Here is a 17,905-nt window from a genome sequence, read left to right on the forward strand (position 1 = left end):
GGTGCCCTTTTTCCCCAACGCCTGATTTGAGGCGTGCCAGCTCCTGTAGGAGCAAGGGGCGGTGCTTTGGGGTCCCCAAACTACTTTGCTGGGCACGTAGCCGGAAAGCGCCATTGTGAGATTCTGATGAAGCCTGAACAGTCATGCTTCTCTTATCTCTTGCACTGTGAATAAGTATGCACCAGTAAGAGTCTTAAAGGCACGACGGTGTGGAGCGTCGTTACTCGAGGGTAGCCACCAGCATCCCTGACAGCATCTTTTGAAAGGGGGTGAACTTTTATGTCATTACTTTTTACCCTACGGTAGTAAATTAATCTCTTATTTTAGAGCACTTAGAGCACTGTCTTCTGTGCCTGTGGACCAGCTAAATATTTAAAATATCACTGATATCTCTTGCCCGTAGAACATTGATTTTCCTGGCCAGGAGTTGGAGTGCACATATTAAAAAAAAAATACTTTCAAGGTTCTGCCCATTTAAGAGCATGCCTCCAAATACATAAATGAATTCAGAAATCAAAAGTGAAGAAACCTGTTTGTCAAAATATGTTAGTTCATTATTAAAGTAAGCAGACAGTTCCTGCATTCATTTATAAATTTATTTTGTAGTCTGATGTACAGTATTCAATAAAATTATATCCTATAAATATTCATTTTCACAAATCCACATAAAAGGGGAAGAAAACCGCAATGCATGCAACATCATTCATTGACAAGAGGCGACAGCTCATTTTTCTATCCATTCTTTTATTGCCAAAGAATCTATAACCTTCTGACACTGTTGTAAAATCTATTTTGTTTGAGCAACTCAGTTATCACAAGCTTGCACGTTTCCAAATTCGATCTATCGCTTATAACTTTCGTGAGTCATGGATATGTTTACTCATTACCTACAATCTTTAACAAGGATCTCACAGGATAATGTAATTGACAGGACAACTTCATAGTAACATGAGGCAGTTTGAGCAGAGGTGATCTGTGAACAGAAAGAAGAGCACCTGCCTAAACTTTTTTGTCCATTCTCCTCATATTTCTTAACCCTGGGTTGTATCCCACTGAGTTCTACTCAGAGTCGACCTATTGAAATGAATAGACTTACCGTAAACTAGTCATGCCCATTAGTTTTGGTGGGTCTTCTCTAAGAATGACTAATGTTGTGTAAAACCCAAAGGGTGGGATTCACCTAACCAGGCCTGTCTGTGGAAGCTCAGGCCAGAACTTCTGCATGCATATTGGAGCTTCTCTTACCCCGAGTACCCCCTGAAATTGGCTTAAGGGGTTCAGGAGAATCCCCAGAACAGAACAGCCAAAAATGGATCACAGATGGAACAATTAGAAGAGTGAAATGTTGAATTCCACCCATAATGTAAAAAGGAATTGGGGAAAGTAGCTGCTGTTTCCAGGGACATGAACAAGAGCCCACCTCTGCTTCTCTAGTAGAATATTTTTTTCAATTCATGGTTGTACAGAAGTTTTTACGAACATCTACATTCTATTGTGTTACAATTGTCATCAGCGTTAAAACACATCTTCCCTTACATTAGTTTGATTTCTGCTTATTTATTGGGAAGAAATCAGAACCACTTCCGTTAGCTTGATTTCTCAGGAATGCATCTGCAGTACTTTGCACTCAAGATTATGGACATACCTTAAAACTGGTGTGACCTTTCAGTGTTACGGTTTTGAGCATCTTAGTGACTTGGCAAGTATTCTTCCTTAAGCCTGGTCACATGATTCTGTAACATATCTCATTGAAATTCAGATTCTCCAGGCTGAAATACGGGTAAGGCGGCTAAGGGTAATGCATGTAGGGGTTTCATGCATACTACCTCATGTTTAAACTTGCCCATGCTGGCCCTTTCATATGTATTATTACATCATTGTGGTGTGCTAATGGTACCTATGAACTTGACCCATTGCATGTGGTAAGTCCACTTAAACATAATGGACTACACATGGATCATTGGATAAGCACTTTACCAAGTTTTGTTTCTTTGTGGTGGTTGGTGTTGGCTAAAGTGCTTTCCTAGGAAAGGCAGTGTGCTGAATGAAACTGTTACAAAGTGATATTCTAATATATAGATTAAAACAAATAAAACTAAAAGCCCTCTTCTAGTTTCACCCCTTTCAGACTGGGCCCTGAAAGCCTCTAAAATCACGTATATTGAGGTGGGATTAGACTGTTTCAGCTTTGGATAGCTAATGAAATAATATAGCAGCAGAGTGAATTTATTCATTTGAAGGCTGTTCTGCATCTTGTGTGTGCTCTAGCGCATACATATATACTTTCCACCTGTGAAAGGACACCCCTGTTATTTTCAGATCCACATCTTGCATATTCATCCTACAGGCTACATGGCTGGAATTAAGTGTACATATGTTACATTAGTATCATTGCCACATCAGTGAAACATAGCTGAACTGATAGACATGTATGCAAGCAAAATCGTGGTAGTTCCTGAACAAGCTGGTGCTTCGTTGTGATATTTTTGCCCTTTCATTTCTCTTAAGTATGCTTATTAGTCCTTCTTAAATACATTACCCTTCAATTAGCAAGCAGGTTTCCTGTTAGGAGTCTGTTCTATGCAGGCAAAGAAGGCTATAATAATGCGAGTTAAAATGCATTACTAAAAGGCATTGTACACATTCTTTGTCACTCCAGGCTGCCTTCCGCAGTCTGCTGGCTCATGCTGTCCTAGTGGCAAATCCAAAAATAGATCCTCATTGCATTGGGCCAGTGGTGGCCTTGGATATCTCAACTTCTACCTGTAATTGAAGTATAACTTTGCTATTCAATTTTTTCTTATTTATTTCTAACGTAAAAGAAATATGTTCTATATTGTTGCTGTTCATGCCTAAAGTCGGAATGTGTTAAACTTGTTTGAAAAATGAATAACTAAGTGAGCTGTGGATCTGTTCTTGTTGTTCAAGGGTAGAAAGAAAACAAAGGTAGCAGCCTGTACAGCAGTACCTTGGTTCCCAAACTTAATCCGTTCCGGGAGTCCGTTTGACTCCTGAAACCGTTTGAAAGCCAAGGCGTGGCTTCCGATTGGCTGCAGGAGGTTCCTGCACTCAAGCAGAAGCTGCGTCGCATGTTCAGCTTCCGAAAAACGTTCACAAGCCGGAACACTTACTTCCGGGTTTGTGGCGTTCGGGAGCTGATTTGTTTGACAACTAACCCCTTCAGGAACCAAGGTATAAGGATTGTGTTGTTTCCCCCAGAGGTTAAGTGGTGGAAGAGCTTAAGAGCCTTTTTTTAAATGAGTTTCAAGTACAGAATTGGCATTCTTCAACTACACATACAGTACTTACTTAATCTAGACAGCCATTTATTTGTATTTTACTATGTAAATGTACAATTGTACACAAACATCGCAGCTACAGATAATGCAATTACATTGTGAACTGTTCTGTTTTCTTCCAGTGTGAAAAACTCAAATTATTGCCTCCCCTCATATACTGCTTATAAGAATTATGACTACTCAGAGCCAGGAAGGCACAATGAACAGCCTGGACTCTGTGGCCTAAGTAACTTGGGAAATACATGTTTCATGAACTCGGCAATTCAGGTAGATGTTTCAGTGTGCTTATTAGGTTGGAAAGGGTTTTTAAATGATGAAAAAGGGTTATTGGTAGAATACTATCAGAAACCCAAAGCTGAATTTATATAGGTAAATGCCATGTTTCCATTTTTTTGTGTGTGCATTTTTTAAACCCTTTGATACAGAATGGCTATTGACAGACAAAAACATAGCTGGAATCCTGCTAAATTTATTCAGTTATATGAGCAGTGATAAACTATAGGTTTTGGAAAGCCTGTCGCCTCGTTAAGCTTACAGAATACTTTTGTAGTGCTATGTGATGAGTGTGAAAAAGAAATGGGGACTTGATAGGAAACCATAAAAACCGAGGCTGAAATTAAATGGCTAGGCCTGTCTTGTATACATAGTATTTCATTTACATTTGTTTACAGTGTCTGAGCAACACCCCTCCACTCACAGAATACTTCCTCAATGATAAGTATCAAGAAGAGCTGAATTTTGACAATCCTTTAGGAATGCGAGGTGAAATTGCAAAATCTTATGCAGAACTCATTAAACAGATGTGGTCAGGAAAATACAGTTATGTCACTCCAAGAGCCTTTAAGGTAAGAAGTAGGTCCTGGTATGTTCAGATTTGTGTTTATAGATGGTATATGACTTTGCAATAGAGCGAGACTGTTAAAAAGTGGAAATGTATTAATTAAATATTTTTTTTAAAAAAGAATCAATGGACACTGAAATACATTTAAAATGTTTTAATTCTGTTGTTGCTCTCCTTGTGTCTTTCTCTAGACACTCATATCCAGCCATAATAATTTCTGTTCTATCTGTACCTCAGTTGGTAGAGATGAGACTCTTAATCTCAGGGGGGAAATAATTCTTATAGTCAACAGCAATCCCCTTTCCTTGCCCCTAAGTCCTATTGCACACTACTTCATTAGTGTATTTTAACAAACTATGAGAGAGAAAATATATTTTTTACCATCTGTTCTTAAAGCTCAGTTACATTATGTCAAGTGGCACCAGCATAGTAATCTTGTGGTGTTATCTCTAGACACAGGTAGGACGATTCGCACCACAGTTTTCTGGATATCAGCAACAAGATTGCCAAGAACTTCTAGCTTTTCTTCTTGACGGCCTACATGAAGACTTGAATCGTATTAGGAAAAAGCCTTATATTCAATTAAAAGATGCTGATGGTAGGCCTGATAAGGTAAGTGGTGATTTCATTGCAATATATTTAGAATATTAATCCAAAAGTATATAAATATATATTGTCAACCCTTAAGCAGCTGACATTTGGAATAGAAGTCAAAGAGGCATACTATATTGCTGTCACCAAACTCAGACAATTATTTAAACTCTCAAAGGTAATTAAAATGAACTAATTAAAATGAAGTAGAATGTGTATACTATTGATTTTTCAAAAAAGGCAGTTGCCGCTTTTCACAGTTGTGACTTGTACTTTGTTGCTAGACAAAAGAGAACCTGCTGGATGTAACTTAAGCTCTACAAAGGAGTGCTTGCCAGTACAGTCTTACCTTGGTTTTCAAACAAGATGCGTTCCGGAAGTCCGTTCGACTTCCAAAACATTCAGCAACCAAAGTACGACTTCTGATTGGCTGCAGAAGCGTCCCGCAGCCAGTTGGAAGCTGCGCCAGATGTTTGGCTTCTGAAGCAAAGTTCACAAACTGGAACACCTACTTCCAGGTTTGCAACGTTCGAGTTCTGAGTTGTTCGTGAACTAAGCTGTTCGAAAACCAAGGTACGATTGTAGATGAATTTAACCAAGACAGTAGAAAATGAAACCTATAGGTTATTGGCAGGCTGCTTAGGGGGGCATTAAGTTACAGTGGTACCTCAGTTTATTAATTTAATTCGTTCCGGAGGTCCGTTCTTAACCTGAAACTGTTCTTAACCTGAGGCGCGCTTTTGCTAATGGGGCCTCCTGCCACCGCTGCATTCTCAATCTGAGGTACTACTTCCAGATTAGCGGAGTTTGTAACCTGAAGTGCTTGTAACCTGAAGCGTTTGTAGCCCGAGATACCAGTGTATTTCAAAAGGGCTAATTCCGTTTAAAATATTTGGTATTTTTATTCCTGTAATAGAAATCTTAGCCAAGGCTCTAGTTTCCACTGATACTTTCCTTTTAATACCTTGACATTTCTATACAGGAAATGGCTTATTTAAAGCATTTGTGCCCCGCTCAGAGACCAATAAAAAAGCAATTAGACTAAGGTGCTATGGTCATGATGACTATACTACAGTACCTCCAGAACCAGAGGCAGTATTGCTTGTGAATCATGAATCAGTGGTATTGTTTTGCTAGTCTTATGTCCTGTTTGGGAGGGGGCTTTCCAAGGGTATCTGGTTGGCTACTGTGAGAACAGAATACTAGATAAGATAGCAGGATCTCTTACACTCAGTAGTATTAGAGTGGCATTAATATGGAAGAGAGACATAATCTTAAGTCTGGATTACTCTGCAGCTGTTGTTTTTTTCCTTGAGACTTTTCTGTATGAAAAACATTTGGATGTTTCACATAATAAAAACTCCAGATAATTGGGAGATGGTAAATGCCATATCCCAGCTTCCTGCTAACTTGAGGAAGCCCTACCATTCTTGCCTTTCATGGTATTTTCTAATACCCTTTGCTTAAAATAACTTGGCCCTTCTCATTCATGAGGTCTCTGTCGGTTGGTGTTAATCATTGCACACCCATGCTCTGTTCAATACATTCAAGTGTTATAAAACAGTTCATGGGGGGGAATACATTATTTCAAACATTTGCTTTTACTTAGGTGGTTGCCGAAGAAGCTTGGGAGAACCATTTGAAGAGAAACGATTCCATCATTGTAGATATATTTCACGGACTTTTTAAATCAACCCTAGTTTGTCCAGAATGTGCTAAGATCTCCGTAACATTTGACCCCTTTTGTTACTTGACTCTTCCACTACCCATGAAAAAAGAACGCACTTTGGAAGTTTATTTAGTTAGAATGGATCCGCTTGCCAAACCTATGCAGGTGAGAAGTATAGTATTTACGCATGTTCTGACTTTCATGGTCTATTAGGCAATAAATTGTAATTTGCTTCTTTCAGGTGAATTAAGTATACCTGCCTTATGTCACAGTTCAATGTTCCTCATGGTAGACATGTGTACTCTGCCTGTACTATCTTGAATAGCAGCAGAGTTCATGAAGCCCTTGAAAGCAACATTTGATCAATATTTTGTTTTCCTTGGTTTTAGTGTTTAAATTGTTCTAACTTTATCCTCTAACCTCTGGCATTTTGTGTCATTGGATTTCTGTTTTGAAGTTATGTACTAATTATAGTTGCACATTACAGCAAAAAAATATTGCAGCTGATAAAGGAAATTGATGGGTCTGCTTATATTATGAAAAAGAAGAGAAGAAATGTAGCAGGTGTTCTGGGTCAGGCGTCTTTTGATTATTGGTAGGGCCCAATCAATTCTTGTGTTGATTGTTGTCAGTGTTAGAAACTGAGATATGAAAGCTAGGTGCTAAATAGCACCTTAAACCTAGGTTATGGGTGCAACAACGGAATGTCTAGGCACACTTTTCTTTATAACAATAATACAAAGCTGATAATATTATGTTCATTTTTCACATGGTCTAGTCTTTCTCCTGCCCATCCCCCTAATATTCTTAAGAGGGTCTTTTCTCCAGTCTTCAGTGAGTAGCTAGAAGTGGGGTGGCAGAAAGAGGTCCTCCTTTCCTTCCACCTCACAGTTTTCATCTGAAATCTTAGGCACAGTACTGTGCCTAGAGGTCAGAAATGGCTTGTGCTAATGAAATTCCCTGTTGCAAAATGCGCCTAGAGCAATGGGAGTTTCGAACACTGATCGTAGTTGTTCAGTGTGTATGTAATTCAAACCTGCATCGTTTGCCTGCATTAAAAAATTCTGCTGCCATAGTCACCAGATACAACCATTATAAATATGGTAGTGCAAGTTAAGTGTGTGTGTGTGTGTGTGTGTTTATTTTCTACATTTATGAATATCTGCTTTTGTTCATTAAATTGACTTGTTTGACATATAATTTCTCAAGGAGGCAGAATTTATAAATAGACACACAATGAGGCTGGATGCATAAACACAAGCTATAAAAAAGGATGTGTGGAGAATCGTCAGGTAATCTAGTAGATGATAGCACTTGTTTATAAGAGAAATCTACAACAAAGACAGATGGTAATGCTTGACTACAGGCTGGAAAGGAGCAAGAAAGAAAATGCAACTTGGAAGATGACAGCTTTGAGATGTGTGATGGGACATGGCCTGCTCCTTACATCTGAAATGCAGCATTACAGTTGTCCCCTGCAACACACACACAAGCTTTCAGAGATTGGTGTCCTAGGCTTCTGGGTGACCCTTCCCTCAGTATCTCAAAGTCATCTGAGCTCATAGGCTATGAAAATGTATTTTTAAGGGGAAATAATGTGGTGATTTCTTGTTATAGTTATATGGAGACCTTAGTGGCACCAAGTTCTAGATAACTGGAAAGGTGGATATTATTTTGGAATCTCTGGTTTTCCACTGTAGAAAACTGAGTTTGGCTTAACCAATCATCTTCCAAAAAATCAGCACTTGGCATTTCGCATGGATGCCTCTTAGTTTGGCTAAATATAGGTTTGCCTGCTTCATCTGTGGTTGCTCAGTAACCGATTGTTCATGAGATCGTAGGAAATTTCCTGACTAGTTGAACCATTTGGTTCTAATCAAAATTCTTTCCCTTTCCAAGTGTGGAATTAGACTCTTTGAAACTTGGATATAGACATAAACGACAGCTTTATAGTATTCATATTGGCAAATCCCAGCTACATACGTTTCTTAGGGCACTCTTCCTTCTCATAGCCACACTCATAGTCACATCAATGTATAAAGTTGGAAGTTACATTAAGTTGCCTTTCTGCTTTCTTATTAATGGCACTGTTTGTATTTTATTTTTTAGTATAAAGTAGTAGTTCCAAAAATTGGAAATATACAGGATCTCTGCACAGCATTGTCAACTTTGTCTGGTGTGGCCGCAGATAAGGTATGATACTCCATAGGCAATTGTAGATCATGTTTAATGTTGTCTGGCTTTCTAAGCAAATTCTAGTGATATGTATTCTATTTCTTTTTTAGATGATAGTTACTGATATATACAATCATAGGTTCCATAGGATATTTGCAATGGATGAAAATCTGAGTAGTATTATGGAGCGTGATGACATTTATGTGTAAGTAGAAAATGAACTTAATCTAAACAGTATTCCATTTGTTAAGATTTCATGTGGTTTCACCTACTAAGTGTCTGCTTGGCAAAATTGTGTGATTTATGTCACTAAGTTTAATTGTGTGGGTCTGTATTCTGCCTTAGATTTGAAATTGGCATCAACAGAACTGAAGATACGGAGCAAATTGTAATTCCAGTTTGTTTAAGGGAGAAGTTTCGGCACAGCGGTTACAGCCACCACAGTGGTTCCACACATTTTGGTCAGCCTTTCCTTATAGCAGTGCCTAGAAACAATACTGAAGATAAGCTGTATAATCTTCTGCTTTTGAGAATGTGGTAAGCGTACATGAGAAATGCTGGGAATGCACTTCTAATTGCACTAAGAATGTATATCACGTATTTGGACATTGCTAACTTAGATCCCATGAAGGAAATGCAGGGCTGTGTTAGGTCACCTGGATGCCAGAACAAAGCTCATGCTAGCAGGGATGATCAGAATTGAAAAAGACCTTTGATCCTCCCTGCTTATCATTCGTTACACTCCTGACACGTTAGAGGAGGCACGGAGGGATAGCAAAAAGTAAATAGTCTGAGCATATGCAGATTCACTTTAATCCAATCTCCATCATGGCTTAAGGAATAACATGGAGGTTGCTTCTAGTGCTTCTCTGCTAAACACGTTTACTTTGGAATAAGCATCATTTTGTTGCAGACAATGATATATTTTAAAAGTAAAAACAATAAAAGGGGCATCTATAATTATGCACATTGTTTGGATTGTTTTGGGTGGGGTCCTAGGCTTTTTAGCCCTGGACTTTGGCGATAGTTGCACAACCATTAGTGTCATAACTGTGCCTGATCCACTTAATTTTTTTCCTTGCAAATACAGTAACAAGTTAGAATAAATGTAAAATGTTTCAGAAGGATAGCTTGGTATAGTAAGCTCTTGTGTTTCTACAGTAATAGCAATTATTGTTCTCTTACACAGCTTTATGAAAGAAGAGCACTAGCCACATTGAGGATGGGAGGAAAGTTATATTCTGCATCACCTTGTTTTGTTTTGTCTTGCGATGTTTCGCTATTTGTTACTTTGAAAAATTCTGAAACTTTTTTTTAAAAAAGATATTTTTTAAAAAGTTTGTGTAACAATTGATGTGTTTCAGCCGATATGTGAAAACTTCTACTGAAACAGAAGACACCGAAGCATCCTTGCAGTGCTGCAAGGACAATGGTATCAATGGTAATGGCCCAAATGGAATTCATGAAGAAGGATCCCCAAGTAAGTCCTGAATTATCAATAGCTGCCTAAAGCTTTGGTTTAGTTTTGAAAGGTGCTCTGAAACCTGCCTTGATTGTTGTAAACCTCCCATTAAATCTCTAGCATTTTTGGATCTCAGGGACCACATTACAGAAACAGACAAAACACTTGTGGTGGGTCCATATTTCTTGCATGTCAAGGCCCTCCCCCATTTGTTGAATAATAAAGCACATGGACACCAGTATTTTAGGTTAATAGGCTAATTAAGGCCACAACTTTATTGGTTACAGAATGTGAGTGGTATTGGCTTAGGCATTGGAATTGAACCACCTGTATCTGACTCCTGCCCGCCGGGCAGGTAGTTCAGTAAGGGTCAACCACCAGTAGGGGGAGCCCTGTTGGTGTACATCAACTGAGAGCTCCCCCAGGGTCCCCAATGGGGTCGTGGCATGGCCCTAGCCCATACCCGGGCTTCGGATGAGATCCAGACCCCCGGATCCCTTTAATAGAATACGCTTAAAGAGGAGAGGCAGGTGATGGCCACAACCTCCCCTCCCATAAACCAGGTTTTACCAATGGATAACCACCAAACCTTACAAAGTTGTGACAATTGCTGTGAGGTAGGCGAAAACCACATGGCGGGTGCCAATTTGCCAAGTGGGAAAATTCCTACCAGGCCCCCTCAACAGGCAACCAACCGAGGTCCATAGCAAGGCCAAGATGTCGAACGTATGAAAAAAGGATGGGAGGGCAGGAGATCCGCTGAAGCAGGAACCAAGAGGGAGAACCCCCGGCTGCGCAGCTGCTTTAATACAGTAAGCCACGCCCCCGGCTGGCCAGATTGGTCAGGCGGGGGCGTGACACAGCCGGGACTCCTCTATGATGCTGGGGCACTGCCATGCCCCCACAATACCACCACCCCAGAGAGGGGGAGCGGCCTTCACCAAGGACAATGGGCAGGTATTCAATCTACTCTGTAGTGAGGGTGAGACTGTAGCAGCTTCAAGCAAGAGCAAAGTACAGGATATTAAATGATGCTCAACTTTTTCTGTAGCGATTTTAATAGCTCTTTTTGTGAGTGGTGGCAGAGCCAAATTGTGCTTAGCAATTTTATGTGTTTTCCACGACTCTGGCATATGCCAACAAGAGTTTCCCTGTAGACCAGGGAGTCTTGCACACTCCTAGCCATGGTTCTGCATTACAATGCCTCCTGTTCACTAAATTCATAATGATGTGAGATGTGTAACGCTCTGTGTAAATGACAGGCAATGCCGCTATATCCTCCATCCCAGGTGAAATGGAAACTGATGAACAAGATGATGAATCCAGCCAGGATCAGGAACTTCCTTCTGAAAATGAAAACAGCCAGTCAGAAGACTCTGTTGGAGGGGACAATGATTCCGAGAATGGATTATGCACAGAGGACTCCTGCAAGGATCAACTTATAGGGCACAAAAAGCGATTGTTCACATTCCAGTTTAATAGTTTAGGCAATACTGACATCAATTATGTTAAAGATGACACCAGGCATATTAGATTTGATGACAGGCAACTTAGGCTAGATGGTAAGTTGTTGTTTTTTTATAGTGGGGTAGCTTTGATTCTACTCCATTCTGTTGTTAACATTTCCTGTTAAAATGTTGTGTGTCTTTTGTTGCTTTGCTATTTATTTTTATCCTTAGTTTGGGGGCAAGCTCCTGAATGTCAATTATGATTTTTTAAAAAATCAAACCATCATATAATAAAGTGGAGTTAAAACTGAAAATAGAGAAACAGCAGTAAAATAAAATAAAAAGCTTGGTGGAATAAGGAAGTCTTTAGGGATCACAGAAAGCCCGCAAGAAATGGGGCCAAGCACGGTTCTTGAGTAAGGGAACTTGAGGAGTATGGTGCCACTACTGAAAAAGCCCTGTGTCAGGTAGTCCTTGCCAAGGTGTTTGAGCACAGTGAAAGGTGAGAGATCAGGCCTCCAACACTTGATTTTGAGTCATGGGCAGGTTCATGTGCTTGTAGGTGGTCCTTCAAATAACTTGTTCTATGGGATGAAGCAGTAGTCTTCCAACAGCTCAGGCAAGGACCATCGTCGCCCTAAGACTGTGCCTCCAAGTCCTACTCTGGGAAGACAGCCTAGAAGGTGGTGTCAAAACGCACAAAAGGCTTCCCCCCCCCCCCGAGAACTTCTTTATGTCCATTCCCAAACATACACGAGTTTTCAGGCTGCCTATGTTGGTTTGCACCATTTTTAAAAATTATTATTTATGTCCCACCCTTCAAATAAATTCGAAGAGCAACATACACTAGATTTTTTTTTTTAAAAAAAACCATTTTAAAAGATAAAAACATTACAGAATAAAAGCAGTTCCTGAGCTGTCTTCAAAGACTGTCTTGTATCACAACATTAACACATTAAAGGTAAAGGGACCCCTACCATTAGGTCCAGTCGCAGACGACTCTGGGGTTGCAGCGCTCATCTCACTTTATTGGCTGAGGGAGCCGGCATACAGCTTCCAGGTTATGTGGCCAGCATGACTAAACCGCTTCTGGCGAACCAGAGCAGCGCATGGAAACACCATTTACCTTCCCGCCAGAGCGGTACCTATTTATCTACTTGCACTTTGGCGTGCTTTTGAACTGCTAGGTTGGCAGGAGCAGGGACCAAGCAACAGGAGCTCACCTCCTAATCTAGAGCATGGGTAGGCAAACGAAGGCCCGGGGGCCAGATCCAGCCCAATCGCATTCTCAATCCGGCCTGGAGGCGGTCCAGGAACCAGCGTGTTTTTACATGAGTAGAATGTGTCCTTTTATTTAAAATGTATCTGGGTTATTTGTGGGGCATAGGAATTCATTCATCTCCCCCCCCCCAATATAGTCCGGCACCCCACAAGGTCTGAGGGACAGTGGACTGGCCCCCTGCTGAAAAAGTTTGCTGACCCTTGATCTAGAGATTACCGAAGCCTGGATAGCTGAGGTTTGGCTACTGTGTCTTAGTTTGGTTGCAATTGATACCTAAAGTGGATACAGTATATCTGATGGGTGTGTATGCAAACTTGGCAAACGGTTAGCAAGTCTTGGCCCTTTTAGACAGTACAATATTCTAGAGATGACTGTATACTCCTAAGTGCCTACATTGTATCTAGCGGGTGAAAAGCCCAGGACAATGTACAACAAGGATAAACAACAAAACAACACATATACAAAATTACATATGTGATTAAAACAAACGCAGAACAAAAATATTCATAAAGAAACTTTTTTAAAAACTCATGTAAACTAGTTAATATGTTAGGGTTAGAACTTATAGGACAATTATTATTATTATTATTATTATTATTATTATTATTATTATTTGAAATAAAACAGCATTTTTAAAGGAGGTTTCTACTCTTCTGTTTAGAAAGATCTTTCTTGGCTTTGGATTGGGATCCCGAATATAAAAAGCGATTCTTCGATGAAAATGCCGCTGAGGTATGTGATTTTTTGTAAAAATATATATACTGGTTGAATTAAGGAGTAGGCTAAAATGGCCATCACTAACTCGCCACCCTGTTCAGCGGTGGGTAACTGGGGGCATCCAACTCGGGGGCCACAACTTGAGAACCCAAAAAGGTTTCAGGGAATGGAGCTTATTGAGCTGGTAGCAGATAAGATTCTTCCCTCTTTTTTGCTTTCATCTTCTGTACCAGCATAGTAAGCTCCCTCTCACCCAAAGCAGCAGAAATCACTTTGCGCCACCACCTCTGATCATTCGATTTTGGGGGTTCTCCTAAATGCTCCCCTCCAAATCGGACAAATTCCAAAACAGGGCAAAAGGACACCAGGCCTAGGGAAAAGTAAATTCTTTCAAAATAATTTAGCATAGTTCAATATAGGGAAAGTTTGTTTTCCATTGGGTTAGCTTTTCCAGATTTGGGAGCTTGTAGACCTTGTTTTATAGCAAGACAATATCACTAAAATGAGTTTTGTTTTATTTGTTCTCTTAACGCAAGAAATACTTCTCTTTAGGATTTTGAAAAACATGAGAGCGTGGAATATAGACCTCCCAAAAAGCCCTTTGTGAAATTAAAAGATTGCATTGAATTGTTCACAACAAAGGAAAAGCTAGGTGCTGAAGATCCATGGTAAGAGCAATTGCTTAATGAGTGTGAATGGGTAGAAGGAAAGGGGTTAGAGGGGGGAGAGTGCACAGCACTCATCAGAATGTATCCCTGACAATACAAGATGCACAAATTTTACCCCAACTGCAGTTTTGAGTCCTGCTCTAAAGAGGGCTAAGCCTCAAGTATGGGGTCTCCTACCCATAGCTGCGAAGAGTCGGACACGACTAAACAACTAAACAACAACAACAACAACCCATAGCTGCCAAGTTATCCCTTTTTTAAAGGGAAATTCCCTTATGCTGAATAGGCTTCCTTGCGAGAAAAGGGAAAACTTGGCAGCTGTGCTCCTACCTGGGTCATTCCATATCAAGTGATTCAACTTTTTTTTATCTTGTGTCATTCAATTTTCTTAATATTTTGTACACTTGTTGACTGATCAAAACTCAGTTTAAATCTCATCCTATTTGTGAGTTATGAGGGTTTGAAATTTCAAAAAAATTGACGATTTTGGCCTTGCCAGACTGTACAGAAAAACCTGAAAAGCTCAGCCTAGAATTGAGATACGTCAAAACTAAAAACACCAATCTTTTCATGGGCTTTAATATGATATGTCACATGATGGACTTACTTTAAAATTTAAATTTAAGTGACAAAATTTAACATTTTTAAAAGGGGTTAAAAATTAATCTGATTAAAAATTTCAAAAAAAAATAATGTATTGGTTATTTAATATTTCTAATAGCTACCTGCAAAATTCCATGTTCAGATATCAATGGGATCACATTTAAAAAAAATATTTTGTACATACATGTCTGCCTTATTGGGTTCTATTTAGGATAAATTGGAGTAAAACATTTCTTCTGTAACAAGACTTCAAACTGTAATATCAGTTAGTTACATTTCTTTAAAAAGTCACTCAATTAAAAGGTATCTGAAAAGCTAGTCAGGCTTTTCTTTTTAAAACGTGTTCCAAAGCCGAGTGAAAGCTTGCTATATTGCATGTTAGAATTAACACTTTGAAAGAATTCTTGTTAGTACGTCATTTCATGAACAGGAGAGATGGGTCCACATATTTCTTCCATTAGCGAGAGAAGTGAGGCCAGAAACACATGAGCCTAAGTCTTCTTCTTTTTCTTAAGAAAAAAAACTGAAAATATCTGAAGGGTCATGTGTCCCCAAATCCATAAAGACTTCAGTCATAAATGCAACTAACCACTTTTTTTTTGTTAGCCCTTGGACAGTATAGATATGCTTAAGAGTAGAGGAACCTTCGCTAGCTTGATGCTTTTCCTATGTTTTGGACGACTCCCATCAACCACTAGCAAGCATCATACTTATAGGGATTGATGGGAGTTGCAGTTCAAAACATCTGGAAGCCACCAGCTAGTGAAGGCTGAGCAGAGTGTAAATGCAGGCAAGAAAGAAATTATGCCTGAATGCTAGGATTAGTTACTCATTTACCCATAACCTTTTATGTAACCCTATTAGGAGTGGTAAAGCATTCCGCTTGCATAGGTTTCAGAAGAAACAGCAGCAGGGGGTCTCTCCAGATCACACTGTTAATTAGTATCAAGAATTTAAATAAGTAGATGTTTTGTTTATTAAGTATAGGCCATAAAGCCAGTGTGTGGAACATGTGTCCTTGGACTCCCAAATCCCACCAGCCTCTGTCAGGATGGAATCTGGAGTGCCCCATGTTCCCAACCCCCGATCTAAAGAATACCTTCGTATTTGTCAAGTTGAGCTTTATTTAGACATGGAGAAGCATTAACTACATGATGTTTTAATTTCACTGTGATGCCAAGCTTTGACTTGAAGTGTGTTTTTCTTGTAGGTATTGCCCAAATTGTAAAGAACATCAGCAAGCTACCAAAAAACTAGACTTGTGGTCGCTGCCACCAGTACTGGTAGTGCATTTAAAACGTTTTTCTTACAGCAGATACATGAGAGATAAGTTGGATACTTTGGTTGACTTCCCTATAACGTAAGAAAACCATGTTTAACAACAATTAAATAGTTTCATTTTTTTCTGTTTTGTTTTGACTGTGATTTTAATTATGCTTTTGGGAAAGAGCCCATTTATTGATTATGTAGGCTTAACTCAGTGTGAAAACAACAAAGCATTTTCCAGGTGCCCTAAAAGAATAATTCACTTAGCACAAGTTGCATTTGCCTTGTTTACGCTCACGGTTACTACAGCTAAGACATTTTTAGTGCTGTTACATAGCTTTCATTGATGTTGCACTACCCGGTCTTTCACTCCTCCAAATTAAAAATGACCTCTGTGTTTTCCTAGCAGTGGGCTGCCATGCTAATTAGTTTCTGTCCAAACAGTTCCTCAGATACTAATGTTCAGTCCTATCATTCTAATCTGAAATACATTTTCAGTTGTGACTACAGTAAGGCTTGGAGGAAAGTTCGTATTGATAGTGTTGCCTAGAGTAAAAATGCCCCTTTAAAAGTTTTCTACATGAATGAGCTGTTATTATTTGAGGATTGTTTAGTTATTTAGTACATTTCTGTCTTCGAAGAAACTCAAGGTAGAATACATTGCTCTCCCAGATCCCAATTTTATATTCACAACATCCTGTTGAGATAGGCTCAAGTGAGCTTCATGGATTTAGCTGTTCTTTCTAGTCCTAGTCTGACACTCAATAGCAGGCATAGGCAAACTCGGCCCTCCAGATGTTTTGGGACTACAACTGCCACCATCCCTGACTACTGGTCCTGTTAGCTAGGGATCATGGGAGTTGTAGTCCCAAAACATCTGGAGGGCTGAGTTTGCCTATGCCTGCTCTAACCACTAAATAGGCTGGCTTCTCCCATTTTTTATTTAGCAAGGGCACCCAGTAAATATAAGTGTGTATGAAAATGCCTTGATGAATACGGGCCAGTTAAAAGACCTACATTCGTTGCTTTGCATAAGGTTTGGAGTGAGTGCTTTGTCTCAGTTGTGTTGAAATCAAATGTAAAACCTACAACCAGTTCTTGAATATAAATCCAGAATTAATGAGATATTTTCTTTGAAACAGTGATTTGGATATGTCGGAATTCCTTATTAATCCAAATGCTGGGCCTTGCCGCTATAATTTGATTGCAGTTTCAAACCACTATGGAGGAATGGGTGGAGGGCATTGTAAGTAATTTAGTTTGTTCATAAGATAATACGTTTTTTATTGTAGCCTGTTATTAGCACTTTAAGGGAAAATATTCTTGTCCTGTCCTAGACACTGCTTTTGCAAAAAATAAAGATGATGGGAAATGGTACTACTTCGATGACAGTAGCGTGTCCACTGCATCTGAGGAACAAATAGTGGCAAGTATATTTTGTTTTCCTAGAAACAAGACGTAACATGGACTTGCATATATATTTTAGTAAGAAAATAATTTACAACAGGGATAATCAGGAGTTAAATAAGGATCTCCTGGTGGATTTCTGAGCAAGGATTTCTGACTCTCAACATAATAATGGCAATAACAAAATTACTTGCCCACCCCACCCACATTACATTTCTGAAATAGGAATTACTGTACCAGAAGTGCGGGTTTTGTGTGGAAGAACTGTGAGCTCAGTTCTGTTCTAAACTCAAAACAAATTTCTGGTCCCAGGATATATATTTTTTAATCTGAGAGTTGAATCCAACAAATTTTTACTCACAGTAGGCCTATCAAATAATGGCATGACATAACTTAGGTTCACTCATTTCAGTGAATCTACTCTGAGTAAAAGTTTCCTACAGTTAGTTATATTTTTAAAAAAGCAAAAGAGCTCCC

At 39.4% G+C, this 17,905-nt stretch overlaps 1 protein-coding gene across 4 annotated transcripts in view; it reads left to right on the forward strand.

The window, feature by feature from the left end:
- The window catches only part of USP15 (ubiquitin specific peptidase 15), a 53,450-nt gene that overhangs the window by 33,329 nt on the left and 2,216 nt on the right, over nucleotides 1–17,905 (forward strand). For 2 of the 4 annotated variants that reach the window (XM_060279633.2, XM_060279632.2), the window contains 14 exons: nucleotides 3,422–3,566; nucleotides 3,971–4,144; nucleotides 4,594–4,752; nucleotides 6,341–6,565; nucleotides 8,510–8,593; nucleotides 8,686–8,780; nucleotides 8,921–9,112; nucleotides 9,940–10,055; nucleotides 11,300–11,599; nucleotides 13,429–13,499; nucleotides 14,037–14,152; nucleotides 15,966–16,115; nucleotides 17,164–17,267; nucleotides 17,359–17,447. In XM_060279633.2, coding sequence (XP_060135616.2) covers nucleotides 3,422–3,566; nucleotides 3,971–4,144; nucleotides 4,594–4,752; nucleotides 6,341–6,565; nucleotides 8,510–8,593; nucleotides 8,686–8,780; nucleotides 8,921–9,112; nucleotides 9,940–10,055; nucleotides 11,300–11,599; nucleotides 13,429–13,499; nucleotides 14,037–14,152; nucleotides 15,966–16,115; nucleotides 17,164–17,267; nucleotides 17,359–17,447 — 2,020 coding nt within the window. The remainder of the gene's footprint in view (nucleotides 1–3,421; nucleotides 3,567–3,970; nucleotides 4,145–4,593; nucleotides 4,753–6,340; nucleotides 6,566–8,509; nucleotides 8,594–8,685; nucleotides 8,781–8,920; nucleotides 9,113–9,939; nucleotides 10,056–11,299; nucleotides 11,600–13,428; nucleotides 13,500–14,036; nucleotides 14,153–15,965; nucleotides 16,116–17,163; nucleotides 17,268–17,358; nucleotides 17,448–17,905) is intronic. The other 2 variants (XM_035126860.3, XM_035126859.3) reach the window with 1 other exon arrangement.

The sequence above is a fragment of the Zootoca vivipara genome, chromosome 9 (assembly GCF_965207765.1).
Source record: "Zootoca vivipara chromosome 9, rZooViv2.hap1.1, whole genome shotgun sequence".
Lineage (NCBI taxonomy): Eukaryota > Metazoa > Chordata > Lepidosauria > Squamata > Lacertidae > Zootoca > Zootoca vivipara.